At 39.9% G+C, this 16,200-nt stretch overlaps 1 protein-coding gene and 1 long non-coding RNA gene across 4 annotated transcripts in view; one reads left to right on the top strand and one right to left on the bottom strand.

The window, feature by feature from the left end:
• The window catches only part of LOC106065773 (COUP transcription factor 2-like), a 44,930-nt gene that overhangs the window by 19,429 nt on the left and 9,301 nt on the right, over window positions 1-16,200 (bottom strand). For all 3 annotated transcript variants that reach the window (XM_056039764.1, XM_013224674.2, XM_013224675.2), the window contains exon 2: window positions 11,808-12,335. In XM_056039764.1, the coding sequence (XP_055895739.1) occupies window positions 11,808-12,335 (528 nt within the window). The remainder of the gene's footprint in view (window positions 1-11,807; window positions 12,336-16,200) is intronic.
• LOC129927930 (uncharacterized) lies at window positions 15,432-16,057 on the top strand. Its single transcript, XR_008779590.1, has 3 exons — window positions 15,432-15,658; window positions 15,753-15,938; window positions 16,033-16,057. It is a non-coding gene; the product is annotated as an uncharacterized LOC129927930 (long non-coding RNA).

Raw genomic sequence — 16,200 nt, 5'->3', positions numbered from 1 at the left:
AGAACGCGATAGTCCTTTCAAGAACGTGATAGTCCTTTCAAGAACGCGATAGTCCTTTCAAGAACGTGATAGTCCTTTCAAGAACGCGATAGTCCTTTCAAGAACGTGATAGTCCTTTCAAGAACGTGATAGTCCTTTCAAGAACGCGATAGTCCTTTCAAGAACGTGATAGTCCTTTCAAGAACGCGATAGTCCTTTCAAGAACGTGATAGTCCTTTCAAGAACGTGATAGTCCTTTCAAGAACGCGATAGTCCTTTCAAGAACGTGATAGTCCTTGAGAACGTGATAGTCCTTTCAAGAACGTGATAGTCCTTTCAAGAACGCGAAAAGCTGTACAAAACTGATATTGGATCTAGACTCTAGACCTAGTTCTCTGGCCAACTTCAAATGTGTTTCTTTTTTTACATTGAAAAATTAAAACGGTCAAACAAGAGTTTTCTCCATGTGGCCAACGAGCTAGTAATTCTTTTCTCAGCGACATACATCAACTGTTAAATTCCTTGGGAAATCGTTAGAGACATTTTTGTTGTTGTCATATAATTTGTGTGTTTTATAAATTATCGTCAGAAACTCTCGCGCCAAAACGGCTGCGCCAAAGCGTCGCTTACCCGTTACATTCATATGTCAGTGAACATAACAGACTCGTATATAGACGTACCCGTTACATTTATATGTCAGAGAATATAACAGACGTACCTGTTACATTTATATGTCAGTGAACATAACAGACTCGTATATAGACGTACCCGTTACATTCATATGTCAGTGAACATAACAGACTCGTATATAGACGTACCCGTTACATTCATATGTCAGTGAACATAACAGACTCGTATATAGACGTACCCGTTACATTCATATGTCAGTGAACATAACAGACTCGTATATAGACGTACCCGTTACATTCATATGTCAGTGAACATAACAGACTCGTATATAGACGTACCCGTTACATTCATATGTCAGTGAACATAACAGACTCGTATATAGACGTACCCGTTACATTCATATGTCAGTGAACATAACAGACTCGTATATTTTCACAGACGTACACATGAATACATTGTCAAACCAGAACACAGGAATACATTGTCTGACCCTAACAGATGTCCAACTGAAATACATCATTTGATTGTACAAAACCCAAGCAGACGAAGACGTGATGGTTACGTGACTCCAAAACCAACTTTGTATCTCATCAACGTTCCGGCCGAGACATTTTCATCCGCCACTGTAACTAACTCCGCCACTGTAACTAACTCCGGACAATGTCCACACTGGTGACCACCAGCTAGCGGACTTCATTAGAAGTGTCAAATCACGGTAGAGCAAACAGATCAGGTGTGTGTCTCCTGATGCACTGAGATAGGACACGGCGACAGATTCAATTCTGTTCCTCTGAGAACTAGATCCCCTCCCCCTCCCAAGCCACCTTTAGTCCCGAGTTCTGGAGGAAGCTGTCATCAAATACTGGATCAGAATAGCCTTCTGAAAAGTTGAATGAATGCACAACAATAGCTCTAGGGATAGGGCGGGATGGGTGGAGCATTTAAAAAAAAAATTTGTTCATAATTGTTTTATAACCTTCATTATTCAACAACGTGTAAAAGTTGTGAAGTTTCTTTGCTAGAAATATTCCAAACACGATCAGTTCATTTTGAGGTTTCGTGGTTTAGTCATGTGGTGAGTAACTTGAAGGAAATCCGAACTAACGGCTACGAATAGAACTTTGAAAAGCAAAACTTGCATATAGGACTGGAGGACTGGAGGACATTTGTGTGGCACCTCGTGCGGACATTTGGACATACTAACACCTGGAAGTATCCACTCATGTCTAGAGTAAAGACAGTCATCCGGAGTGTATAGGAATGCCAGGGCCGATTTGAACATCCAGTACATCCCCCCCGGGACACGACAATACAATGACACGACATTATAGGTCTAGCGATACATGAACACAACTAGACAGAGACATTATCCAAGATAAGAACAAAGTTTAGATTAAGTTGTTGTTTTTTTCGCACCAGTGAAATCCTGAAGTCACTTTAAAAAAATAGAAGTTTTCAAAACATCTCACTGATCCAACAGACAATAAAACATCTCACTGATCCAACAGACAATAAAACATCTCACTGATCCAACAGACAATAAAACATCTCACTGATCCAACAGACAATAAAACATCTCACTGATCTAACAGACAATAAAACATCTCACTGATCCAACAGACAATAAAACATCTCACTGATCTAACAGACAATAAAACATCTCACTGATCCAACAGACAATAAAACATCTCACTGATCCAACAGACAATAAAACATCTCACTGATCTAACAGACAATAAAACATCTCACTGATCTAACAGACAATAAAACATCTCACTGATCTAACAGACAATAAAACATCTCACTGATCACTGACATAGTTTAATAAAATTATGTAAAGTCACACATAGTTTAACCAAATTACGTATTACAAATAGTTTAAATTACACTCTAAACATTCCCACATAGTTTAACTGCACATAAAACAATGAATCGACAAGCAATCTGCTAAACTTGTAGACCTACGCGTCTGGAAAGTCAGGCCTCAAATCTAGCTGCCCATTAGATGGAACTAAGTGAGTACACAGAGACATTACACGATGTGTTCATTACACGATGTGTTCATTACACGATGTGTTCATTACACGATGTGTTCATTACACGATGTGTTCATTACACGACGTGTTCATTACACGATGTGTTCATTACACGACATGTTCATTACACGATGTGCTCATTACATGACATGTTCATTACACGCAGAGGCGTAGTGGGCAAAACGTGCGCCCGGAGAATGTGCTTTATTCCCCCCCCCCCCATTTTCCATGAACATCACATAGAAATATAAGCTGAGGGTGGCGCCCGAGGCACCGTGCCCCCCTAACTACGCCTCTATTTACATGACATGTACATTACACGATATGTTCATTATACGATATGTTCATTATACGATATGTTCATTATACGATATGTTCATTATACGTGACAACTAAAATGTGATCGTCTTCGCGAAATGTCTCCAACAATATTTTAATATATTCTCTTGAAGTGAACACTCGATACTGGCTAAGATTGAGTTACTTGGATACAACACTGTCTGTTTAATAGATACTGGCTAAGATTGAGTTACTTGGATACAACACTGTCTGTTTAATAGATACTGGCTAAGATTGAGTTACTTGGATACAACACTGTCTGTTTAATAGATACTGGCTAAGATTGATTTACTTGGATACAACACTGTCTGTTTAATAGATTCTGGCTAAGATTGAGTTACTTGGATACAACACTGTCTGTTTAATAGATACTGGCTAAGATTGAGTTACTTGGATACAACACTGTCTGTTTAATAGATTCTGGCTAAGATTGAGTTACTTGGATACAACACTGTCTGTTTAATAGATACTGGCTAAGATTGAGTTACTTGGATACAACACTGTCTGTTTAATAGATACTGGCTAAGATTGAGTTACTTGGATACAACACTGTCTGTTTAATAGATTCTGGCTAAGATTGAGTTACTTGGATACAACACTGTCTGTTTAATAGATACTGGCTAAGATTGAGTTACTTGGATACAACACTGTCTGTTTAATAGATACTGGCTAAGATTTAGTTACTTGGATACAACACTGTCTGTTTATAGATACTGGCTAAGATTAAGTTACTTGGATACAACACTGTCTGTTTAATAGATACTGGCTAAGATTGAGTTACTTGGATACAACACTGTCTGTTTCATAGATACTGGCTAAGATTAAGTTACTTGGATACAACACTGTCTGTTTAATAGATTTACAGAAACTTTCTTATTGTTTTTTTTTCTATTAGTGATAGACTCCCCCCCCCCCCCCCAACCCCACGAGTCTCGTGTTAATGTCCTCCTTTCCATTTGTTTTGAAACACCTCTAATCAGGTTGCACATTTGTTTTAAAACACCTCTAATCAGGTTGCACATTTGTTTTAAGACAACTCTAATCAGGTTGCACATTTGTTTTAAAACACCTCTAATCAGGTTGCACATTTGTTTTAAAACACCTCTAACCAGGTTGCACATTTGTTCTAAAACACCTCTAATCAGGTTGCACATTTGTTTTAAAACACTTCTAATCAGGTTGCACATTTGTTTTAAAACACTTCTAATCAGGTTGCACATTTGTTTTAAAACACCTCTAACCAGGTTGCACATTTGTTCTAAAACACCTCTAATCAGGTTGCACATTTGTTTTAAAACACTTCTAATCAGGTTGCACATTTGTTTTAAAACACCTCTAACCAGGTTGCACATTTGTTCTAAAACACCTCTAATCAGGTTGCACATTTGTTTTAAAACACTTCTAATCAGGTTGCACATTTGTTTTAAAACACCTCTAACCAGGTTGCACATTTGTTCTAAAACACCTCTAATCAGGTTGCACATTTGTTCTAAAACACCTCTAATCAGGTTGCACATTTGTTTTAAAACACCTCTAATCGGGTTGCACATTTGTTTGCACTGGAAAGGGGGGGGGGTAGACGACACGGAACTAAAAGAAATGGCTCTTACCATTTTCCTAGAAATATGACAGTTGATGTACGTCGTTGTGACAACTTGCTATTCGCCCACACTAGAGGAACATTCTGGTTTGACTAGAGGAACATTCTGGTTTGACTAGAGGAACATTCTGGTTTGACTAGAGGAACATTCTGGTTTGACTAGAGGAACATTCTGGTTTGACTAGAGAAACATTCTGGTTTGACTAGAGGAACATTCTGGTTTGACTAGAGGAACATTCTGGTTTGACTAGAGGAACATTCTGGTTTGACTAGAGGAACATTCTGGTTTGACCCTTATAGCTTTTTAGAGTATACATTTTTTTTTTTTAATTTGAACAGATTTCGAGTATTCCGCATGTAGGTCCTGGTCATTCCAGAATCAGATACATGAACAGACATCCAGGAACATTTTGTCCAACAGCTGCTCAGTCTAGATCTGTTGGGTCATCTAGGTGCTCAGTCTAGATCTGTTGGTTCATCTAGCTGCTCAGTCTAGATCTGTTGGTTCATCTAGCTGCTCAGTCTAGATCTGTTGGGTCATCTAGGTGCTCAGTCTAGATCTGTTGGTTCATCTAGCTGTTCAGTCTAGATCTGTTGGTTCATCTAGCTGCTCAGTCTAGATCTGTTGGTTCATCTAGCTGCTCAGTCTAGATCTGTTGGTTCATCTAGCTGCTCAGTCTAGATCTGTTGGTTCATCTAGCTGCTCAGTCTAGATCTGTTGGTTCATCTAGCTGCTCAGTCTATATATGTAGGGTCATCTAGGTGCTCAGTCTAGATCTGTTGGGTCATCTAGCTGCTCAGTCTAGATCTGTAAGGTCATCACTAGAATTTTATATTCTCTCACTCTCAATTTATACATACGCTTAACCAGCGATTTTCCCCCGTGGGGGTGGGGTTGGGAGAGAGAGGGAGGGCTACCAAATGTTCCATTATTCTTAAAATCTACCATTCATTAGCTATTAAAAGTAATATAATCGCTCTTACGAAAGAGTTATCGGCTTTATAAAGGAAGAATTGTCTTTTTTTTTAAACAGTATTTTGTGTACATTGTCCTTGGTGTAAGCTTATACTTGTATAACAGCCGAGAGGTGGATTGTTTTCATTCAAGAACAAAATATCCAAAATAGTTTTCATTGAACAGAAACTACAACCAAATGTTTAACATGCTAAGTTCGAGATTGTTTCAATAAAAGCTTTCTAGATTTTGAATGACTTCAAATGACTTTATGAGGAAGTTATAATCTTCCTTTCTGAAGGACCGTCCCAAACTTACAAACAAACAAAAGACAGTAAGGATAAGAATGATTCTACTCAAGTCTAGTAGAAAGTATTTGTAAGTGATTCGTTGAAAACAGAAAGCTTCACCTTTGCCATGCTTACTCTTATTTGTACAAACAACTTCAATCCTGAATATGTGACCACATAGCCCAGAGACCCAGACCCAGAGCCAGGGGCCCTTACCCTGTGTCTCCCTCTCGACTACTACGTTGACCCAAAACTTCCAGACGAGCCTGTCACTTCCTTGATTATCGGTGTTCCGTTTTCCTAAGCCTTCGGTCAGAAGGTCATGCCCCTAACCGAGTAAGTCCCACCCACGGGTCAGCGCAGGGCGGGGCTAACACCCCAGCAGCGAACAGATCAATGACTCCGGCCAGTCGCCTGGCTAGCCACAGAAAGCGCGCGAGGTCTGACAGGCCACGCGCCGGTCTTGACCAGCCTACTCAATGGCTATTTGCTGGTCCAAGGGTTGAACTAGGTCTAACTGGTCAGAACGCCCCTCTCCCCCGGACAGCGGCTCCAACAAAAGGTGACCTAGATGACTTTGGTGATTAGAATGGGTGGCTTGGGTAATACATGACTCTAGCAGGGAGTTGGGCGGAAGTAAGACAGACCATGGCGGGAAAATAAAGGACAAAAACCACAATCTGAAAGACAGCTTGTTGTAAGAACACTGTGTTCAAATCTAATTTAAGTGAGACCGTAACAAAATAAATCTACTTTAGGTCTTAGGTTAGGCCGTAACAAAATAGATCTACTTTAGACATTTTAGGTTAGGCTGTAACAAAATAGATTTACTTTAGACACTTTAGGTTACGCCGTAGCAAAATAGATCTACTTTAGACACTTTAGGTTAGACGTTACAAAATAGATCTACTTTAGGTTAGATATAACCATCATTTTTATCCGTTCTTATTTGTTATATATTGAGAATATTGACTTTCCAATGTTCTAGTGAGATTCACAAATCTTAGAAGTTTTAGAGTGATACAATATTTGCACTGCTTTCAAAAGACATGTAGAGTTCTTAAGTTTCCGCAAGCTCCCAATTAAAAATCTACTTGGAAATACAATGAAACAAAAAGGTTGGTAGCTGACAAACAACTCTGGGGTGGTCACGTGATTACAACATTTGAGTCCCGGTGGAATATCTAATTCGAGAATGTCTGACTTCAATGAGTAAGCCCCCCCCCCCGAACATTTGTACTGGCAATATGACACCCTAGTTTACACTGACCAAGTCAACTTATCACTAGCTACCCTCTAGAGACCAGAGAGTATCATAGACAAGTTTTCACTGACCAAGTAAACTTATCAAGAGACCAAAGAGTCTCCTAGACATATGCTATCCTATACAGACAATGAGGTCTCCTAAATCTGTCACTAAGAAACAAAATTATGGCATGAAAAAAGTCATTGTTTGTACTGTTTGTATTGTTTGTACTGTTTGTATTGTTTGTAATGTTTGTATTGATCTGGCCGGAATGTAATGAATCAACATTTCAATCAAAATAACTAATCATCTTGACATAAATCTCAAATTGTGCACTATGCAAATATTTCAACATAACACTCAAGACAAACAATTCAATCCTATTAAAAGAACAACGTACAATGACATTGGCACAGTTCAATAGAGGTACCCAGGGGTGCAAAGACTACATTGATTCTGTATCACACACTTAGCAAAAGAATGAAGATATTGATTGATACGATACGATACACAATGAACAGAAGAATCGCTTTAACAATGACGCTCACTAGTCCTGTATAAGTTTTGACATAAAACATATTTGTGACTTGTACAAAGTCATGCCAGGAGAATGTGTTGACTTGTACAAAGTCATGCCAGGAGAATGTGTTGACTTGTACAAAGTCATGCCAGGAGAATGTGTGGTCATGCCAGGAAAATGTGTGGTCATGCCAGGAGAATACTTGTACAAAGTCATGCCAGGAGAATGTGTTGACTTGTACAAAGTCATGCCAGGAGAATGTGTGGTCATGCCAGGAGAATGTGTGGTCATGCCAGGAGAATACTTGTACAAAGTCATGCCAGGAGAATGTGTTGACTTGTACAAAGTCATGCCAGGAGAATGTGTGGTCATGCCAGGAGAATACTTGTACAAAGTCATGCCAGGAGAATGTGTGGTCATGCCAGGAGAATGTGTTGACTTGTACAAAGTCATGCCAGGAGAATGTGTGGTCATGCCAGGAGAATACTTGTACAAAGTCATGCCAGGAGAATGTGTTGACTTGTACAAAGTCATGCCAGGAGAATGTGTGGTCATGCCAGGAGAATACTTGTACAAAGTCATGCCAGGAGAATGTGTTGACTTGTACAAAGTCATGCCAGGAGAATGTGTTGACTTGTACAAAGTCATGCCAGGAGAATGTGTTAACTTGTACAAAGTCATGCCAGGAGAATGTGTGGTCATGCCAGGAGAATACTTGTACAAAGTCATGCCAGGAGAATGTGTTGACTTGTACAAAGTCATGCCAGGAGAATGTGTTGACTTGTACAAAGTCATGCCAGGAGAATGTGTGGTCATGCCAGGAGAATACTTGTACAAAGTCATGCCAGGAGAATGTGTTGACTTGTACAAAGTCATGCCAGGAGAATGTGTTAACTTGTACAAAGTCATGCCAGGAGAATGTGTTGACTTGTACAAAGTCACGGCTTTGTGATCACTATTGTGTACTAAGACAACTACGTGTGTACCTAAGACAACTACGTGTGTACTAAGACAACTACTGTGTGTACAAAGACAACTACGTGTGTACCTAAGACAACTACGTGTGTACTAAGACAACTACTGTGTGTGTACTAAGACAACTACTGTGTGTGTACTAAGACAACTACTGTGTGTGTACTAAGACAACTACGTGTGTACTAAGACAACTACGAGTGTACTAAGACAACTACTGTGTGTGTACTAAGACAACTACTGTGTGTGTACTAAGACAACTACTGTGTGTGTACTAAGACAACTACTGTGTGTGTACTAAGACAACTACGTGTGTACTAAGACAACTACTGTGTGTGTACTAAGACAACTACTGTGTGTGTACTAAGACAACTACGTGTGTACTAAGACAACTACTGTGTGTGTACTAAGACAACTACTGTGTGTGTACTAAGACAACTACTGTGTGTGTACTAAGACAACTACGTGTGTACTAAGACAACTACGTGTGTACTAAGACAACTACGTGTGTACTAAGACAACTACTGTGTGTGTACTAAGACAACTACTGTGTGTGTACTAAGACAACTACTGTGTGTGTACTAAGACAACTACTGTGTGTGTACTAAGACAACTACGTGTGTACTAAGACAACTACTGTGTGTGTACTAAGACAACTACTGTGTGTGTACTAAGACAACTACGTGTGTGTACTAAGACAACTACGTGTGTGTATTAAGACAACTACGTATGTACTAAGACAACTACGTGTGTACTAAGACAACTACGTGTGTACTAAGACAACTACGTGTGTGTACTAAGACAACTACGTGTGTACTAAGACAACTACGTGTGTACTAAGACAACTACATGTGTACTAAGACAACTACGTGTGTGTATTAAGACAACTACGTGTGTACTAAGACAACTACGTGTGTACTAAGACAACTACGTGTGTACTAAGACAACTACGTGTGTACTAAGACAACTACTGTGTATGTACTAAGACAACTACTGTGTGTGTACTAAGACAACTACGTGTGTACTAAGACAACTACGTGTGTACTAAGACAACTACTGTGTGTGTACTAAGACAACTACTGTGTGTGTACTAAGACAACTACGTATGTACTAAGACAACTACTGTGTGTGTACTAAGACAACTACGTGTGTACTAAGACAACTACGTGTGTACTAAGACAACTACGTGTGTGTATTAAGACAACTACGTGTGTACTAAGACAACTACGTGTGTACTAAGACAACTACGTGTGTATTAAGACAACTACTGTGTGTGTACTTTGACCAGACAGGCCTAGGGTGTAAGTAACGTAGAAACATGCCAAATATTTTAAACAGACACATTAAAAAAAGTTTACATAAGAAAAAGAACTGCACATTTACAGCCATCTCTCAATACTGTCAAATTTATTTCCCTTTTCTATATCAAACACTAATTACCACTAATTACTTAATTACCTTGTCAATTGTTTGATTGATTTATGTTTTATTTTGGACAATGTTTCAAAGTTTCAACTTATCCAATAATGGGATGTGGGAGAAATAACGTGTACAAAAATTGTCCCAGACAGACACTTAGACAGACAGGCGGAATGAGTTAATAAAAGCTTTGTAGAAAGAAGTTGCACACGAAGATGATGGACATGTTACTAAAACCTTTGACTTTGTCCAGTGCTACTAGCTGTGTAGCTGGAAGAAAATCTTGTCATGACTTCAAAGTCACGTGTAAACCAAGTCATTTCTTTTGCTTACACCTAAGTAACTGCAAGACTTTGACGCCTCTATTCGTTGACGTTATGTTTCATTTGGACTCTGGACGTTATGTCCTGACTGGTACAAAACAATTCAAAGCTTTAGCCTGAACGTTGTCCACGAGAGACAGCTCCTCGAAGATGTTCATCTGTAGACATACATCTGACTCGTTTGTATTCAATCCTCTGCCAGACGATTTGGTTGTATCTGGTGACTGCAACTAGTTAATGAAACTATAAGTTGTCTTGTAAAACTTTGAGATTTATCTTCTGTCTGATTCTTCTACTGTTCTACTTTGTCTGTTTCTGTCTGCCTGGCTAGTATCTAAATCATTCTTTACATTTCATCATCGACCTGTTATTAGCCATTGATCCTGACTTCCCGCACCCCCTCACAGCACCCCCTCCCCACCAGCCTCCTCGCGAGATCTGTCACAGCAAACAATTAGAGGAAACAAATTGGCGGTAAACTTCGGTGTGATGTCAACTTTCTTCAGTTTAGCCCCCGCCTCGCAGAGGTCAAAGGTCGTGACCCGAAGAACGGAAGTGTACGTGTACAATGCTGTGACGTCGTGATATAGATTTCTGACATTTTGTTTCTGGTACGCGGGGCAGTTTCTCATTGGTTGTTCCATTGGATTCTTGAAATCTCTGTCAAATGCTAAACTTAATGTGTGCTGACGTGACTGAAGACTATTTTTGTGAGGATTTTTTTTTTTTAATGAATGACTTACACGTCGACTTTATGAGCCAATGTCAAGATGACAATATCATGCCTGGTGAGATACATTGGATGTCATTTGGTGAAGTATCATATCAAACACACACACACACAGACTATTTAACGTTCCAGTTAATCAAAAATTCTTTAATTCTTACACACACACACTCTTGTACTTCCACTGTATATAACATCTCTCTCTCTCATGTCTGTCTTCCCCCTCTCCTAGTTCTGCTCCATTCTCCCCCCCCCCTCCAATTTGCAATCTGTTTCGGTGTGCTTGTTTCCATTTCTAAAAGGTTTGTGCTAACAGACTAGACAAGCTCTGAGACAGACATAGAGAGAGGAGACAGACAAGCTCTGAGACAGACATAGAGAGAGGAGACAGACAAGCTCTGAGACAGACATAGAGAGAGGAGACAGACAAGCTCTGAGACAGACATAGAGAGAGGAGACAGACAAGCTCTGAGACAGACATAGAGAGAGGAGACAGACATAGAGAGAGGAGACAGACATTACCCTAAAACAACATTCCCTTTTGAGGTGATTCTTTTTAAAAAAGGGAGGGTAACCCTTTTTTCCCTCCCAAATGAGTGCGACACTTGTGTGTTATATTATCAAGGATACACTGTCATTGGGTTTGTATATCAAAAATAAACCGTGGGTGTATTATGAGTAACAGCCCATGCATTTAATCTATGTAATTAGCCCCATGTATTAAGCTCATGCATTTAGCCCATGTAATTAGCCAGCGTATCCCAGACTTACCTGACGAGAACAGAGCGATGGCCTTCAAACAGCTATACTCTGCAGAGTCCACATGCAGCGCCTTCAACTTCTCCACCTGCTCCTGGAATATACGGATATGATCCATAAAAGCCACCACTCTCTCCGCGGCCATCGGGCTGGCGTGGAGTCCGGCCGCGGCTAGGAGCGGGGCCACGTGCAGAGGCATGGAGCACTGGGCTGCGTTGAGGACGAACAGTTCGGACCAGCCCAAGCGCAGCAAGGCCACCTGGTCCGTGACCTGCAAGTCGGGAAAGAAGGGGATGTTCCTTGCCCACTCCACGGCTGAGAACAAAAGTCTTGCAGCCAGCTCACAGATGTTTTCAATACCCATGATGTTGGGCTGCTGCATACAGTTCCCGAACCTGGATGTGGGGTACGGCTCTGCCCTTAGAAGCATGGAGATGAAACTGGACAAGTAGGTGTGTCCGTTCAATGGGTCACCGTTGTGGAAAGCCATCTGGCCGTGGAAAGGGTGCTGCGTTGGTGGAATTCGGCCACGCTGGACGGCTGGAAAATAGACAAAAAAGAAAAAGAAACACATCATTACTTGTGACCTACTAGAAACGTATCACTTTGAGGATCATTGGGAATGATGTCTACAATACATTCTCTCCATATAGATATCTATAAAGAGAGAGAGATGCTCTAATTATAGGCAAGAGGTTCTATGCAGATCTATTGTTGGAAACTAAAACAAAAAAGCATCTAAAGATATTCTGTTTGAGTTTATTAAGAGACTAACTAGTGTTCAAACCAATCAGGTGTATGTGTTAACTGCTACTACTGAACGAATGTGTTGAGGTAATGTGTTGTTAGACTCTAGAACTAAACTCTTTCAAAATAAGTCTGTTAGTAGCTGAGATTCTCAGCGCGACCAAAACAATTTTCTGGCGTGTTTCTTGTTTAATTTGATGCCGTTCCATTTCATGTTTAGTTCAGTTTGTATCTGGATCTACATGATTTCTGAACGGAATGTTTAGTTCAGTTTGTATCTGGATCTACATGGTTTCTGAACGGAATGTTTAGTTTATTTTGTATCTGGATCTACATGATTTCTGAACGGAATGTTTAGTTCAGTTTGTATCTGGATCTACATGATTTCTGAACGGAATGTTTAGTTCAGTTTGTAGTTTGTAACTACCTTTATTTCTAACCAGAATGTTTGGTTCAGTTTTTTCAAGATCTTGTGGGACATGGTTTCAAAATGCTCCAGAGAATTGTGTGTGTGTGCGTGTTTGTGTTTTTCTGTTCGGTTCAAATGTCCTGTGAATGTACTGAAACAGTTGTACTCGTGTACACTTGGACACAAAACAGTTGTACTCGTGTACACGTCAATATAAAATAGTTACACTTGGACACATCTCTGACCAATTTGTTCCCTTCTCTCCAATGTTAACATGTGTTACTATATTTAGATGTGATCACTCTGGTTTAAAAAAAAACACAACTCTAGTTTATTGCCTATTATCTTGTGCCAAGGGCAGTCATCTGACATAATCAAATCTCTTGACCGGCTATTCGCTCCCCACTCATTCCGACAGAGGGAAAAAAGACAATTTTCGACAAACGCCAGAGGCGCAATCTTCCATGTTCCGACCTTTCAGAAGTAGACATTTTGTAATACAAAGACGATGAGGTGTTTGGAAAAAAAAAATCCTTTTCTTTGGATGTTCTAGATGTACGTCCTATCAAGTAGTGGGTGTCCGCGTTAGTGTCTAGATGTACGTCCTATCAAGTAGTGGGTGTCCGCGTTAGTGTCTAGATGTACGTCCTATCAAGTAGTGGGTGTCCGCGTTAGTGTCTAGATGTACGTCCTATCAAGTAGTGGGTGTCCGCGTTAGTGTCTAGATGTACGTCCTATCAAGTAGTGGGTGTCCGCGTTAGTGTCTAGATGTACGTCCTATCAAGTAGTGGGTGTCCGCGTTAGTGTCTAGATGTACGTCCTATCAAGTAGTGGGTGTCCGCGTTAGTGTCTAGATGTACGTCCTATCAAGTAGTGGGTGTCCGCGTTAGTGTCTAGATGTACGTCCTATCAAGTAGTGGGTGTCCGCGTTAGTGTCTAGATGTACGTCCTATCAAGTAGTGGGTGTAAGGTTGTCCCACACATTCCAATGCGGGAATGAATAGCGTGGTCAGACGTCTGTGTTGTAATGTTGTGTCCGCGTTAGTGTCTAGATGGCTCAGGAGAATAAATAAAATTGAATTTGATAGTCACGTGGTTTCCTTTTTTTTTGTAAGCATTTGAAACTATAGAGACACTAGACAAAAGATAAACTAGACTAAAAGATAAACTAGACTAAAAGATAAACTAGACTAAAAGATAAACTAGACTAATAGATAAACTAGACTAAAGATAAGCTAGACTAAAAGATAAACTAGACTAAAAGATAAACTAGACTAAAAGATAAACTAGACTAATAGATAAACTAGACTAAAGATAAGCTAAACTAAAAGATAAACTAGACTAAAAGATAAACTAGACTAAAAGATAAACTAGACTAAAAGATAAACTAGACTAATAGATAAACTAGACTAAAAGATAAACTAGACTAAAAGATAAACTAGACTGGAGAGAAACTAGACTAAAGATAAACTAGACTAAAAGATAAACTAGACTGGAGAGAAACTAGACTAAAAGATAAACTAGACTAAAAGATAAACTAGACTAAAAGATAAACTAGACTAAAAGATAAACTAGACTAAAAGATAAACTAGACTAAAGAGTCCTGAGCGCCTGTGTGTCCTCCTGCTAGTTAACACTAGACAGTGTGATAGTTGACACTAAACTGTCGGGGATTAAAGGAAATAAAACATTCAGAAGTTCTCCAGAAGTTCTAAAACACGCCTACGACATACCAGAACCAATACAATTCTTTTTTCCCTTTATCTGCGGTCTCAACTGACCATCATTCCCAGCAGTTTTTTAAAATGTGTATTGATCAGTCAATCCAAACTTATTTGTGTGTACTTTTGACCAGCACGCCCGTCTTTAGGTTCTAATGTACTTTTGGTCTGCGTGTGATAATTAAAAAAATTATACAATTTAACATTATTTACTATTTATTACTTTTAGATGTATGTAGAATGTTCGAACTACAAAACGAGGTTATGTGGTGGCCAATGGAATGTGTTTAGTATTGTCAACGAAAAGAACCTGGTTCGAATATCTGTATCGTCTATTTCTTCACACAGCAAGACGTTTACACATTTAGACTATAAATGTTGAAAGGTATGGACAGAGGCTAACGTCATTCGACTATAGCTAATTTTGGAAGGTTTGCACTAGGGCTAATGTCACTCGACTATAGCTAATTTTGGAAGGTTTGCACTAGGGCTAATGTCACTCGACTATAGCTGATTTTGGAAGGTTTGCACTAGGGCTAATGTGACTTGACTATAGCTGATTTTGGAAGGTTTGCACTAGGGCTAATGTCACTTGACTACAGCTGATTTTGGAAGGTTTGCACTAGGGCTAATGTCACTTGACTATAGCTGATTTTGGAAGGTTTGCACTAGGGCTAATGTCACTTGACTACAGCTGATTTTGGAAGGTTTGCACTAGGGCTAATGTCACACGACTACAGCTGACTTTGGAAGGTTTGCAAATAGGGCTAATGTCACTCGACTATAGATGATTTTGGAAGGTTTGCACTAGGGCTAATGTCACTCGACTATAGCTGACTTTGGAAGGTTTGCAAATAGGGCTAATGTCACACGACTACAGCTGACTTTGGAAGGTTTGCAAATAGGGCTAATGTCACACGACTACAGCTGACTTTGGAAGGTTTGCACTAGGGCTAATGTCACTCGACTATAGCTGACTTTGGAAGGTTTGCAAATAGGGCTAATGTCACTCGACTATAGCTGATTTTGGAAGGTTTGCAAATAGGGCTAATGTCACACGACTACAGCTGACTTTGGAAGGTTTGCACTAGGGCTAATGTCACACGACTACAGCTGACTTTGGAAGGTTTGCAAATAGGGCTAATGTCACTCGACTATAGCTGATTTTGGAAGGTTTGCAAATAGGGCTAATGTCACACGACTACAGCTGATTTTGGAAGGTTTGCACTAGGGCTAATGTCACACGACTACAGCTGACTTTGGAAGGTTTGCAAATAGGGCTAATGTCACACGACTACAGCTGACTTTGGAAGGTTTGCAAATAGGGCTAATGTCACTTGACTACAGCTGATTTTGGAAGGTTTGCACTAGGGCTAATGTCACACGACTACAGCTGACTTTGGAAGGTTTGCAAATAGGGCTAATGTCACTCGACTACAGCTGACTTTGGAAGGTTTGCAAATAGGGCTAATGTCACTCGACTACAGCTGACTTTGGAAGGTTTGCAAATAGGGCTAATGTCACTCGA

This window comes from Biomphalaria glabrata, chromosome 1, assembly GCF_947242115.1.
Source record: "Biomphalaria glabrata chromosome 1, xgBioGlab47.1, whole genome shotgun sequence".
Lineage (NCBI taxonomy): Eukaryota > Metazoa > Mollusca > Gastropoda > Planorbidae > Biomphalaria > Biomphalaria glabrata.
Note: the sequence above shows the minus strand (reverse complement) of the source record. Positions and strands in the feature narration are given on the sequence as shown.